This window comes from Peromyscus leucopus, chromosome 9 (genome assembly GCF_004664715.2).
Source record: "Peromyscus leucopus breed LL Stock chromosome 9, UCI_PerLeu_2.1, whole genome shotgun sequence".
Classification (NCBI taxonomy): domain Eukaryota; kingdom Metazoa; phylum Chordata; class Mammalia; order Rodentia; family Cricetidae; genus Peromyscus; species Peromyscus leucopus.
In genome coordinates, this window is record NC_051070.1 from 73,836,467 (window position 1) to 73,851,788 (window position 15,322).

Below are 15,322 nucleotides of genomic sequence, written 5' to 3' on the forward strand. Positions count from 1 at the left end.
CAAAGATTCATTGAGATATTTTTAAAATATAACAAATACTTTCTAATTCTGCCTCATTATCCTCCTTCCAAAACAAAACAAACAAAACAACACAAAACTCAACTCTAGAGTCTTGACAATAACCTTCATGGAATCTGATGACCCTTACCCTAAATGTCTCTCTTCTGACTGGTAACCACGATTATCAATTCTGTTTTCATAAGCTCCTTCACTGCACACCACTTCCAGGTTTCATGTATCTATACTTACTACTACAAGTACACATTTTATATTTTTTGCTGTTTTTAACTTTAAAAGACATAATATTGTACTAGAGGTAAATCTTTTGGAACTTAGTATTTTAAGCTTTGCTTACTGTTCTGGTTGCCAAGCATCCTGTAGTTTTTTGTTTTTGTTGTTGTTGTTCTGACCATCGTATCATACTCCATTTTGGAAACACATCTCATCCAGTGTTCATCCGTGCTCCTGCTGTCTGTATTTGGGCCATTTCCAGATATAACTGTTGTGACTACAGCTATTATGATCACTCTTCTGTATGCTCTGCTTCAGACCTGTGAAGGACTTCCTCATAGGGAGTTGCTGGCCACAAGATGTATGAGTACTTGACATTAGGGGCCAATGTCTCCTTTTCATAGTGGTTGTTGCACCAATTTGTATTCCCATATGACATATAAGGGGCTCTGTGGCTCTCCGTCATGGGAATTTAAATATATATATTTAAGTATTAAATATATATGCATATATATGTATGTATATATTTCCCCTGTGGCTCACAGGCAAAGAGATTCTGATTCAGAAAGTTGGGAATGTGTGAATTCTATCTGGGGAGAGTCTGACAATTCAAGCTATGATTGTTATAGTTTCTTTAGATGTGGGAAGCTTGGATGCTTTGAAAGAGCATCTACTTTAGTCACAGATCTAGGTTCAGACTCTTCCATGTGATTTGGTGAAGCATACTTGTTCTTTCCAAAGTAATCCCTGGAATTTAATTTCATGCATTTTTTTTTAAATTTTCTGCCTTTGGTACCCTATACAAAATTCTGTGCCATCCGTTATACTGTCAATAGAATAAGTGGGAAATTAAATTTTAAAAGCAAAATTACGATTTGAGGCCATGTATCACCCCAGGTGTTTTCTGTGTGTAGCTGGGTTGATGGGAGAAAAGGAGCTGAACTGAGTACTGAGTTTGCTGTGTATAAGACACTGCTTCCTTGCCTTTAAAGCTCATGTTAGCATTTTCTATCATGATTGTCTGGTGGGTCAGGTCCTGTCTCTTGTGTCTGACAGACCTAATGGACACAATCACGGGGCCAAATGAGGAATTCATGCCAGTTTTGGGCTCCCCGATGACACCCCCTGCAATGACTGTGGAAGGTCCCACAATTTCTCCAGCACTCCAGTCTGAGGAAAGAACTATTTCGTCCATCAACCACCCCAGTACAGCTCCCTCCTATGGCCTGGAACAACTTGAATCTGAAGGTACCCTTGTCTCTGACCTCTGACCACATATTTGGTAAACAAATAAGTAGATGTAAGTTTAAGTCACTGGATAAACTGTCCTGCCACCAAAGAGTTTTTTGTTTTTTGTTTTTTTTTTTTAATAAAACCCTCTGCCTGGGATCTCTCCTTGTGATTCTAATTAAATTTACATAGGTGGGATATGGCACTAACTTTAAAATGAGTGTCTTAGTTGGTTCCATCATGCAGACTGGATGAGAAGAGCAGGTTTACATGGAGGAGCGGTGGATTTTCCATCTGATTGTTTTGACGAATGTTTAAATGTTTACTGTGTTTTCATAATATCACTCTATCAGTACTGGGATATTCTCTTAGTAACATCTTTGATTACTGTCTAAAGACAAACAGTTTCTTTATTAATTAACGCTGAGAAATCGGTGCCAAAATTGTACTGCCTAAGACACTGGCTTTGGCCATGAAAAATGTAATTGAGGCATAGCTGTACATCAACAAAGAGTAAGAACGGAGATAGGGTCCACTGTCATGTGACTGCCTGAGTGAGCACCCTGAAAGGTGGGGAGTATCAGGTTGTAGGTGCAGATATTTGGAGGGCTAGTTACAGGGATACTAATCCAGAGCATGAGAAGTTCTTATTAGGCAGCCAGCCATGTCCTAGGTGAGAAAGGATAGAAGTACTGGGGATTTTATTTTCTGTTCTCTCAGGTGCAAAGAAGAGGTTCAGCTGGGTGTGTGAGAGATGCTCCCTCCCACAAAACATTCATTTTATCATTTTTTAATCATGAATTTGTGTGTGTGTGTGTATGAGTGCATCCCATGTATGTGTTGGTGCCCTTAGCAGCCAGAAACATCAGATTCCCCGGAATTAGAGCTATAGCAAGTTGCCATGTGTGCTGGGAATCAGACTTAGATCCTTCGCAGAAGGGAAACACACCCTTAACCACTGAGCCATCCCTCCAGGCCAAGTCTTATAGTCTTCCAGGGTGGCACTTGTAATCTGCTCACTGAGAAATAGAACATTTTAAGAGTGGCTCGGAGAATTTCACAGAGGAATTCTGGGGAAAAGAAGAAGCAGACCAGCATGGTCCCAGAGGCTAACATCTCTCTCAGATCACATGAAGACAGATACCACACGGCTTAGGGCTCAGTGCCTCGTGTTTCTAGTTCTGAATACCATCTAAAAAAATCGGATTTCCTTAAATTAACCTGAGATATAGCTGGCAGCTCTCTTGGCAAGGCTCATTACATCAAAGAAAAAATATATTTATGAATAGTCTATCCTTGTAAAACCGTAGTAATTTTCTAAATTTAGTAGATGGTGGCAGTTGTGTTGAAATATGTTAGAATTTTTCTGATGTACCTAAAGATATCCTGGAGTTTGAAATCTTTTCTTCTACACAATTCAGTTTCAGCTTCTTTTTTGAGAATATGTTTTGTCAGGTTTTGACCTGAATTATGATTTTTGTCAAGGTTTCTGAAAGATATTTTTGGTTAAAAAAATACTTTTTCTCTTACATTGTAAGGCCTAGAATTAGATTAGCATACAATTTCTCCTAAAGACCAAGGTGCATGCTTTATGTTAAATTATAATGTATTAAAAACATAACAATTTTATGCTCATGTTTAACTCTCGGAAAGGTGAAAAGGCTATATGTATTTAAACAGATGAACCAACCAGACTCCTGGATATAATAGGGATCTCCATTTTCAGCATGTGTTTTCTGCCTCTACTAGGAATATAAATGTAGTTTGCAGTATTGATTAGGAAAGCATTTTAATTTCACCACAGAATTAAAGCCAGAAGAGAATTTACTCTTAACAAAATAATGTTTTGGTTATGTCGTTTATTCTTTAATGGCTTTTTGAGGTTGTTTTGCTTTTGGGACTGGGTATTACTATGTAATCCACACTGGCCTAGACTTAGCTATAGATGAGTTTGAGACCAGTCTATGACACATCAAACTCTGTCAAACACAGAAAAAAAAAGTGTATTTATTTGCTTAACCACTTAATCTTTTGTGTTATTTGAATGTCTTCCTATAAAGAGACAAATTCATTCCTCCAGATAATTGAGTTATTTTACCTCAATGGGATATGTGAAAAAACAAGCCCATATTAGATATCAGACACCCAAGGAGACCGAGCCTAGGAATTGTGCAAATTCAGAACCCACTGATCTATTTATCATGTGTGAGATGACTTATAGCCCCAAACAGGCTAAAGATAACTTTTTTTTTCTTGAATTATCTTTTGTACTTCTCACATATGATGACTAAGATGTGCTAGTTTCCAGGAGCCTCCATAAAAAGTCCCACAAGCTCACAATGTCTTAAAATAATAGCAACCTCTTCATGTGCCGTTCTGGAGCCCACAACTCTAAGCTGAGGTATAACAGGGTCATGGTCCCTCCAATGCCTCTAGGCCAAGAGCTGCCTCACCCCAGTCGGATTCTGGTAGTCCCAGAAGCCCTCTGGTTCACGGCAGCCTAGCTCCACTGTCTTCACCAAGACTGTCTTCCTTCATGCCCCTGCTCCAGCTTCCTTCTTTGACTGGGTCATAAATCATTGGATTAGAATCCACCCTAATAGTTTCATCTCAATTTGACTTTATCCGCCTAGACTCTGCTTGTCAATAAAGCCATGTTCTTAAGTGCCACTTCTTAAAACTAGGACGACTCTCCTGGGGACACGATTCCAAACTCATGACAGGGGTCTTGTCCCAGACAGTCTGCCAGATGGATCTGAGAGCAGATGGGCATCTCTGATCATCTGCCCAAGTGATATGAGAGATGTTGGCGAGTTTTGCTTTCTTGGTCCCCGAGGAAAGCCTCCTTTTGTAACTATATGCCACCTTCTGCATATGTAGTAAGTCTTCTGCTATGTCCACAAAATGCAGTTTGATTTTTGAAAAGATAATAGTTTATTTTTCACTTTATCAGAAACATTTTACTTTTATGCACCTTTTTTTTTAAAAAAAAAGGTATTTTCAGCACAATTTTTTAAAAGCACTCTATTTAGTACAGTTATAACTCTACTAGTATTTCAGCATTTTTTAAATTCAAGTTTGTCAAATGTAATTCTTAAAGATATGATGATGGGAAATTTATATATGTACCTATTTGCAATTAAACTCATTTTTAGATATTAATGTCTCTATGTGCACTGAAATACTAATTTAAGTTTGTGATTATTTTTGAAAGCATACTTGATATTTTGGTGGGTCGTTAAGCTGAGTATTTAGTGCTGATATTAAACAGAATAAGGTTTAATATTTTAAAACTTCCACTGTCTGTATGTTAAAACTCAGTAGATGGTATGTATTTGCTTTACATAATTTAAACTTGTTTCATGTTTTGTTTACTTCCAAGAAGATGGAAATTAATCTATGTTGCAAAATTACAACAATAATTCTATAGGAAGTAGGACATTGCTTGAAAAATTCAACATTTACAGACAGAAGATTTAGCTCAGTGGTCTGGTGCTTGCCTGGCATGTGTGAGTCCCTGAGTTCAATCCCAAGCATTGCGAAAAGGAAAAGAAGAGTGTAATTATGTTGTGCACCACAATAAAGCTTGCCAGCCACTATATTAAACATAGAGGTCAGGCAGTGGTAGCACATGCCTTTAATCCTAGCATTTGGGAGTAAGAAATCTATTGGGATCTCTCTGAGTTCAAGGCCACTGGGAACAGAGCCAGGCATGGTGGCACACACCTTTATTCCCAGCACTAGGAAGGAAGGAAGATGGCAGGGCACAGAAAGGTATATAAGGCGTAAGTAAACAGAAACTCTCTCTCTTGAGGCTGAGGATTTCATAGAGGTAAGAACGTGGCTGGCTTATTCTGTTTCTCTGACCTTTCAGCTTTTGCCCCAATATCTGGCTCTGAGATTTATTATTTATATTATTATTATTATTATTATTATTATTAAGACCTTTTAAGATTTGTGTTACAGAAGAGAAATTCAAAATTTAGAAGAATTTGCAGTGGCTCTGTTTCTGCCAGATGATAAGTTTATGTGGGAGCTATAAAATCAAAGGCTGAGATATCTCAGGTCTTGTGATTACCCTCCTTCTGTTCTCTTATCCCCTTTGTTAAATGTCTGGAATTGGGAACTGGTGCAGCAGAGACAGGGAGACAGAGATCAGGCTCTCCTGAGATGCTGCAGGAGATGAAGGAATGCCAGGATGCCCTATCTGGACAACTTGAGTTCAGTGTTAGGATTGGTCCTGTTTGATGAATATATGAGCACAGTGTTGATATATTCAATGCACTATCCCAGACAATTCCCATTTCTTCATTGTTTCAAATGACCCATTGCACATAGTTTTTTAATACAATAAATGAACAATAATTCTATAATAAATGCAAGGATAATGGAATGGTACTTGAGTTGTTGTTGGAGGGTTATGTTTTATATATTTTATTTAGTTTAATAATTATAAAATGATTCATCTACAGTATAAAAACAAGGGAAAGCATAAATTTCTCTCTACAGATGGCATAAGAATTTCAGGAGAAATTAATGTTTCTTTGTTGTGTTTTGTTTTTTGAGGGAGGATTTCACTTTGTATCCCTGGCTAGCTTGGAACTATCTGTGTAGACCAGGCTGGCTTGGAACTCACAGAGATCTACCAGCTTCTGCCTCACAAATGCTGGGACAGAAAGTTGTGTTTGGAAAGGATGTCTTTATTTTGGCAACTGAGATGACACTTTTGGCAAGGTGATGATCTTCTTGCAGTTTGACTAAAGTCAAAAAGCTTTGTCTTTTCTTGTTGGTTAATTAGACAGCAATTTGGAGGTGCCCTAGGAGACATTATAGAACAGTTTCTCAGATACTTTTCTTGAAAGCTCCACTGAGGATATTCAAGGGTTCTTTTGACTTAAAATATTATTTAATTTCATTGGGTGTTTTGCCTGCATGCATGTGTGGGCATCACATGGATGCCTGGTGGCCACAGAGGCCAAAAGAGAGTTGGATCCCCTGAAACTGAGTTATACATGGTTGTAAGCAGCCATGTGGATGTTGGGAATTGACCCAGCTCCTCTGTATAAGCGGCAAGTGATCTTGACCTCTGAGCTAACTCTCCAGCCCTCTAGGCATCATTTGTAAGGGTCTCATGTAGCAGCTTTTGAAAAACAAATTCCTGGCCATTTCAGATATCAATTGCCTCTTAGGGTAGGTCTTTTTGTCGCTTTGCTCTGAGTCCTCTCCTCCCCTCCCCTCCCCTCCCCTCCTCCCCTCCCCTCCCCTCCCCTCCTCCCCTCCCCTCCTCTCCTCTCCTCTCTTCTCCTCTCTGTTGGCATCTGTGACAGGCTGGCCTCTCCTGAGCATCTGTCAGCTCTTCAGGGTAGCACAACTGATCCCTTAGCACTCAGAAGGGCTATCACATGCTTGCTAGTAATATTCACTTGTTCAGTGGTATTTCAAAAATATTTTAAATTAAAATTGTGATGCACTGCCATGAAGTTATATCCACAAATTCTGCCACTGAAGACAGACACCTGACATTCACTCTTCTCTTCCGGTATGTTTTCCTTAAAAACATAGGGAATAATTAATTTGTCAATATACCTACATGATTCAGGATCATTGTTACTGCAGAGTTGATACCCTCCATTGACTCGTGCGTGCGTGCGTGCGTGCGTGCGTGTACAATTGTGAGTACTTTTCTTGCCCAACCCAGTACTACTTGATATGCTCATCTTTAGTCATCAAAAACCACCCTCTCTGAGGACTCATGATAAAGACAGGGTTTTTGTTTGGTTTATATTCTGTGGTGTAGCTGTGTTATTTAATCATTTGGTTATGAATGCATTTGGAAAGTATTTGGCAATTCAGATAATACCAAGAAGAATCAGAGATTGAGCTTGACTTAACACAGCACAGATATAGTAGAATATATACAATAGATATGTAAATAAGAGAATGCAAGATGAACAGAGACTCAAGGTCAGGAGGAAAATGCTAGCTCCCAGCTAGAGAAATATGGAATAGGCATATATGCTCATATGTCTGTGTATTTGGATTTGCATGAATATCTTTCTTTATTATGACATTGATACTTACATAAAAATAGGTGTGACAAATCCTCAAATATGGAAAAATGTTACAGAGAAGTGAACAGATATCACACGTATGACACTAATGATAAATTACCTTATAGACATTGAACCAAGCAAAATTTTCTAATTCAGATAGTGGTGAGATGAATGATTTTTTAAGATTAGTTTTAACCTGGGAGCTGTAGGACATACCTTTATTCTCAGCACTTGAAAGGCAGAAGGAGGCAAGTGGATCTCTATGGTTCTAGGCCAGTCAGAGATATAAAGTGAGACCCTGTCTTTAAAAATAAATAGCTTTAATAACAGATGTGACAGAAGAGGCAATTCAGAAGAGCCAGCCATGTGCTCAGTCTTAGGCCAACAAACCTTTTATTAGAAGCTGTACTCTGTTTCTCTTGGGAGGGATATTCAGGTACCAAACAGAGGATTCTGTTCTGAATGACTGATCTGGCTCATGCTCCATAGTCCAGAGTCTCTGTGGGAAGTAGCTGAAGCAGAGATTTCTAATTGTTGTGATTTTCTGCAGTTGAAGCAAACATGATGCCTGGAAGTATGTAATAGCTTGCAGAGATTTCAAGATATTTTAAAATGTTCTTAGCATGTACTAATCCTAATATGATGGGCTTCATTATGATATTTGCATACAGATATCAAAAGTATTTTAGATATTCGCAGAGAAGACATTTTTCTTTTTAAGAATATTTTAAACTTGCACTATTGTGTGTGTTTGTTTTGTGTGTCCGTGCATACATGGAGACTGGGGAGACAACTTGTAGGAGTCATTTCTCTCTTTCCACCATTTGTCAGGCTTGGCAATAAGTGCCGTTACCCACAGACCCACTGGCCTTTTATCAAGGCATGGTTTTCAGGATGAGGATGGGCATATATACACGTATTCCTTTACAGATATAAACATGATGATTTCATTGTGCTGAGTACAAATTATTAAACCTGAGAAAGGTGTGAATAGATGTAAGCATACTGTCTATATATCACTGGCATGCTAGCATCATCAACATGATGCTACTCGGGTACCCACCTACCTTATTTTATTTTTTAAGGAAAGGTCTCATTCTATAGCTCATACTCTTCTAGAAATTACTATATAACCCAGGTCGGCATTGAACTTATGGCAGTCCTCTTGGGTCAGCCTGCCAAGTTCTGAGATTATTTGCATGAGCCACCCCACTTGGAACATATTACCTCTTAATGTTCAAATGCATACATGACTCTCAAAGAAAATGTCATAAAAAGATGCGACAGATCTATTTAAATGCTCATATAAGATTTTTAAATATCATCATACTTTGAAACATTAAATTTGTTCTGATTTGATAGGTTCTGCCTATGTTTACTAGTGTCTTCTTCTGCAGCCAAGCTGGCTCTTTCTACACCGATAATTCCAGGCAGTAGTATCTTGTGGAAATATCTCCTACTAAAATGGTAAGAAAAGTCTCATTGGCTTCAGCATGATAAGCTTATTGAGGCCAAGTAATGACCTCCCATCTCCCACATGCACACTGCCTGTCATTCTTCTAGGTTGAAGGGCATACCCTTAACTCTGGGAAAGAAACAGTTCAATGAGCCTCATGATGAATTCTAATTAACATCTGTGCACATTTCATTCTTCACAGATAATCCCATCCACTTCAGAAGCTGTTCTAGTTTCATCTTTGTGTCCATGATGAAACACTCTGACCAAAAGCAATTTGGGAAGGGAAAAGGTGTTTTGTTGTGTTTGTCTGTTTTTAAACTACAGGTTGCGTTCTATAGCTGAGGGAAGTCAGGGTAGGGACTCAAGGCAGGAACCTGAAAGCAGGCCTGCTTGCCATTCCATACAGCATTACCTCTAACCAGGGAACTCACAGCTAAGGAAAAACAGCAGAAACCAGGAAGGAATGCTGCTTGATAACTCTGGCAGGATTGTGATAAATTAGTTTTTGTATATTGCCCAGGACAACCTGCCAAGGAAGTGATGCTACGCCACAGTGGTCTGAGACCTCTAGCATCAATGAATAATTAAGATAGTTTTTCACAGACACACCCACAGGCCAATCTGGTCTAGGCAGTTTCTCCCAGATGACTCTAGGCTGTGTCAAATTGACAATCAGAGCTAATCAAGACAAAGCCTGATTCATTTCTACACATTTTAACACTATTCTCACTTACAGAATAATGAGGTTGTTGTATTGTAGGGAAAGAACCAGCAGAACTCCATCATTCCAAAAACAGAGCAATGAAATTAAAATTAAGAGAGGAGAAAGAGACAGAATTAGTTTTGTCCACACCCTTCCTCTGTGAAGCCTCTCAGACCAGCCAGTTCCAACAATGAGTGACAGCATGCACTGGGAAAATACCCCTGCTTCTGGTCTCAAAGGACTTACCTGAGTGTAAGTCCTGGCTCCACCATGAAAACGCACTGAATTTTTACCAAAGTTTTTACCATCTTCAAACCCAGTTTCCCATCTGTGAAACAAAGACATTGCTATTTCTACCTGAGTTGTGAAAGTAAATGTGATCTTGCATGTAATATTCTTAATGTACTTTTACACATAGAGTAAATATATAGTATGACTTGGTTTTATGACTGATGACCTCATCTTCTAAAATTATATGTCATTTATCATGTACTACTGGGTCTTAATAATTATAACTAAATACATCTTCCTATGTAGTCTTTGTCTGGGTGCCAGGTAGATGACATGGCAATAGCAATGATCAAGACAGGAAGACAGTAGGAAGTGGAATGTGTTACAGGAAGAGCACATCCAGACAGATGGTTTTTATTGTCAAGAGGAACATCTGAGCTTAGTGGTATCAGATCTAAGAAAAGCTCAGTCTTTTCACTGTTAGGTGAAACATTCTGATTTGTGTGTGTTAGGAATCAATTTAGATGTTTATCTGTTGTAAGTAATTTTCTAATTTTTGGAGGCAGAATCCTACAATGTACCCCAGGTTGGACACACACTCATGATCCTTCTGCCTCAACTTCCTGAGTGCTGGGATTGCAGGTGACATCAGGCCTGGCCTCAGTTTTATATTTATATTCTGCACACTCCAAATTAATCTGCTCTCCTATGCAGTGACAGTCAGTGTATGATGTCTCAATTTGTCATCTTTATATCCTACTTAGGAGCAGGGTCAGCTCTTCCTGTCCAGTCATATGCACAATGGCCTCTTAGGGCCAGGTGTTGTGTAAAATTAAGTGCTTGTCTTTATTATGACCCTTGTGTTTGCCTTCTGCTGTTTGTGTGACCACTCAAGTCTAGTGTTTTGTTTTGTTTTTCCCCAAAATTGAGCATTTAAAACAGTGTGAATGAGGTGATAGTTCCCAATTACATTCTTCTAGAATTTGTGTAGGTTTCATGGACGCCACTGAGGGGTCACACATTATTTCAAATCCTCGAAGGAATGTGCATGGACATTTGCACTCTATTAAGCAAGAGGAGCTCAGTATTCTTAAGTTATTCTTTAAATCATATTGGGAAATTGAGAAAAGGAGGGCACAGGTTATCTATCAGTCTCTAGCACTGGCTGGAGTCGATTTATAAAGTGTCATCTCCCCCATGCCACCTTCCCCAGCATGACAACAGGGTACAGATGACCTTTCCTTTAAAAGATGATGTCATACTCTTTTGACACATTACACATAGTACAACTTTATAAAAACTACATTCAGTTTTCCTAAAGGAGTGTTTCAAGGAAGAGGCAATGCTTGGTCCTTAGTGTTGGGTCCAGTGAGGGGTATGACAAATTCTGTTTTCAAGAAGTGAAGGCTCACAGGTATAATAAATAAAACGAATCTTCACAAAGTAGTACGTGCCCCTCATTTTGGAAAGTTTGACCTCTTTTACACTTTGAAGAGAAAATCTACTTAAATTGGAAATTTTGCAGTCAATAATCAGCCTGTTCAATCTGTAATTTATCTTTTGCATGGATGTGGAGTTTTATACCCAAGTTTTATTCATTTTATTAAAGAAAATATTCTTTTATGGTAACTAAGTTGCTGAAATCAAAGATTTTATGTTGGATGGCTCAAGATGTATGGATGCAAGGCTAATGCAGCCTCTGTGCTTCTCCACTGCGCAGCTGGAGGAAGAGAATAGTCTTCTATTCCTGTTTCCAAGAGGCTGTTATCTGAATCAAGAGCAGATTGTTTAGCAAGCAGAAGTTACAGTCTAGAAGCCACCACTATTGCTGTAAGGGATCCCCACATTAAGATACTTTAATGTGGCAGGAATTACAGCAGATAGCGTGGGAACAGTTTGTATGTGGTCAAGGCTGAAAGGAGGCTAGGTGTTCATTAACAACAGCCGGTGGCATTGGATTGAGTGGTCTCTTCAGTCTGTTAACCAGAGAGGGATAAGGATATGGTCAAGAGCAAAACCCTTAGATTTAAAGAAAGGGAAATTAAATGAAGTAAAATAAATATTAAAACATTTTCAACTACTGTTTTAAGTAGACTAATTGTCTTGTCTCAGACCTCTTCTTTTCTCAATAACATCACTTTTAAATAGTGTTAAGGTGACTTTTCAGGAAATTTTAAATTATATTTGCTGTTGCACATTCAGTAGGAAGTTTGAAATTTAATATTTTCAATGAAATTGTGCAGACAAATATGGAAAGCTTCAATGACCATGTTTATTTGGCATTCAGAACAGCAGATTGAAGTGAACATAAGTTTTTGAAGAAGGCAATGTCTAATAGGTAATATCGCTTGAGTTTAGTAATTTTTAATTAGCTTTTAGGTGTGTGTGTGTGTGTGTGTGTGTGTGTGTGTGTGTGTGTATGTGTGTGTGTGATGTGCACGTGAAGACCAGATAACTTTGAGAATTCATTCTCTCCTTCCATCATGTGGGACCCAGGATTCAAACTCAGGTCTTCAGGCTTGCTTGTCAGCAGTGCCTTTACACCCTGAGTCATCTCACCACCCCATGAGTATTTACCTAATTTTAAATAGTACCTCAGACAGCAGATGTTCTTAAAATTATTCGAAACTTGATAATTTGAAAGTGCAATTTGAATAACAAAAGAATCTCTTACTCAATTTGTTGGGTCTACCTCAAGGGTGTATACTATAAATAATTCTTAAAGGTATGGTAGTTGGATTTCAGTTTTTGACAGAAAACCTGATAGGCTTTAACATAACAAGATGACTAAGTCTTGGGTAAATGAGTTTATAAGTAGATAGAAAAGTCTCTAAGAAATATACTCTAGCTTGGTTTTGAGGGGAAAATGTGGATTCTTTCTGGAAAAAAAAAAAAAGAATTCCCAATAGAAACCCTCAAGCTTCTTATACATTAGAATTAAACAAACCTGTGACTTGTAACGAGTGCCAACGAGATAACAAGGAGATGATTCATCATTAACTGAGGGTAGCAGAAAAGACAACTGAGGCACTGTGGGACTACACTGTCTGACACATAGCAGAAACATGAGGAATGAAGTCACAAACACAATTGAGTAACACGAGACTAAAAATGACCGAGCAGATCGCATGGAGAGTGTGAGGAGGAGAAAGAGAGACTCTTAAATTCTGGATCAGAAGGAACAAATTCAGAAAAAAAAAAAGACAGATTACTTCCAAAGGAAAAACAGACAGAGAATGGATGTCACAGCAGAATACTGGAAATGTAAACCAGAAGACAGAATGCTGTCGCCAAAGTGCTGAGAGAAGTGGGTAGCTGAGAATTATGTTCCCATGCTTTTAAGAAAAAACGGACTTTAAAAAATGAACTACTAACAAAAGAAGAAATACAATCCTGGCAGGAAGACTGAGATTCAGGAAGAACTAGGAAGCGAATAAATCAGTGAACACGTATAGAAAATATAACCATTTATACTTTATGATGTAGGAGGAGAGGACAGAGCCAAAATAGTGGAGAGCAATATAAATCAGGAAGGTATCCTAAGAAGGAAAGTGTTCTAAAGCCCTTTAAAAATATTCACTTTGTTGTTTATGTGTGTTTATAATTATAAAGATTTAGTGTGTGTGTGTGTGTGTGTGTGTGTGTGTGTGTGTGTGTGTGTGTGTATTGTATAAACAGGTGCATGTGACTTGACTTTAGAGGATGGATCCTTCTGGATCTGAAGTTAAAGGTGTTGGTGGGCCATCTGACATGGGTGCCAGGGACTGAACTTGGGCCTCTGCAACTGCGCTATGGTATCTTAACCTCATCACCATCACTTCAGCCCTTGTGCAAGAATATTAACCACATTCTAATTCTTAGTGCAATGCTGAGCTCTCTGGGGTTATTATATTAGGAAGCTTGGTAACACACATATGGGTGTGTATATATGTATGCTATTCATATTGGAATTTTATATTAAGCTTCATAACATACATATGCACAAATATTTGATATATCTTATGCATGATAAAAATATAAAGGTGTGAATATTTAAGATCTTAGAAATTTTAGGCGATATATCAAATTCTCAATGAGCTAGTGCCCTGAGGTGACAGATTTTTGTGACAGTCGGAAATGTCTGAGGTTCCTCAGCATCCTCTACTCTTAGAGAGCCATCTGCTGGAGAATGGCTTTGTAGCCTCAGAACAAATTTAAGTTTTCCTTGTCTGGCTTTTAAGTTTCACATTCAAATTTCATGCTCAACTTAAGAACAATCTGGATATAAAAGCAGTACCATTCCCGGGGCTTTAGTTATTCTCATGTGTGGAATTTCTTTTTAGAGACATTGTTTTTAATTAAAACAATTTTATTCAATTTATTAAGATTATCTGTGTGTGCATGTGCATGCATATGACACATGTAAGTGTGAGTTTGTGCATGCCATGGTGTGTGTGTGTGTGTGTGTGTGTGTGTGTGTGTGTGTGTGTGTTCGGTCAAAAACAACCTATGGGAGCCGGTTCTCTCTTTCCATCATGGGTTCAGGGACTGAACTCAGATCATCAGGTTTGTGTGACAAGCGCTTTTACCCACTGAGCCGTCTTTGCTGGTCCCTTAATTTGGGATTAAAAACAAATCTATTGGCATAGGGTTCCCAGATACCTGTGAGCATTTCTTCATTTGAGAGATGTCCCCATTCTTCAGAGGGACATGGCAGAGACTAATACAACTGAGCTCCAGGAAGTTCCCTTCTTCATGGTAGCCGTCTGCTTTCTCATGTGAATCATTATTACCTTAGGTCCTGTTTTCAACTTAGAAAGGGGAAGGGAAAGTCACTGAAAAGAGACCTTTGCCTCATAAAACTAATAAGCAAATAGGCCAAAGGTGAGGATTCATAGGAAAAATGGCTGCTCTAAGAAGGCAGGAGGAACAGGTGAGGAGCTGTGCAGAGTCAGGCAGGCAGGACAGGCTGGGGACACGTGTTCCTGATCTGGTAACTTTCCTCCTGCTGGGATACCACATCCGAAAGGGTTCTTCACTCCTGTGGTGTGTGAGTGACAACCTGGAGGTGCTCGCTATGTGATGGTCTTTCAGACATGAAAATATAAATAAATAATAGTGTCTACATGAGATGTCCTGGGTCAGTCTTTGCTGAGGTCTGCCTATGGAGAAGGTCAGTGCAATTTGTTTCTGTCTAGCCCTGAGCAAAATTAAAGCTTGGTTTTGGTGACCACAGACTGAAGATATGTTTGTAATTAGAGAGTTCAAGGCCAGCCTAGTCTCCAAAGCAAGTTCCAGGAAAGGCACAAAGCTATACAGAGAAACCCTGTCTCAAAAAACAAAAAACAAAACAAAACAAACAAACAAACAAAAAAAACAAGCACTAACTTAGGTAACTGTTCTGGGTTTGAAAAAAACTCATTTAAAGCTCTGCTC

At 38.7% G+C, this 15,322-nt stretch overlaps 1 protein-coding gene across 1 annotated transcript in view; it reads left to right on the forward strand.

Moving 5' to 3' along the window:
- LOC114696018 (armadillo-like helical domain-containing protein 4) overlaps positions 1–15,322 on the forward strand; it is a 99,424-nt gene that overhangs the window by 14,960 nt on the left and 69,142 nt on the right. Inside the window, exon 4 of the mRNA XM_028873546.2 lies at positions 1,288–1,479. Coding sequence (XP_028729379.1) covers positions 1,288–1,479 — 192 coding nt within the window. The remainder of the gene's footprint in view (positions 1–1,287; positions 1,480–15,322) is intronic.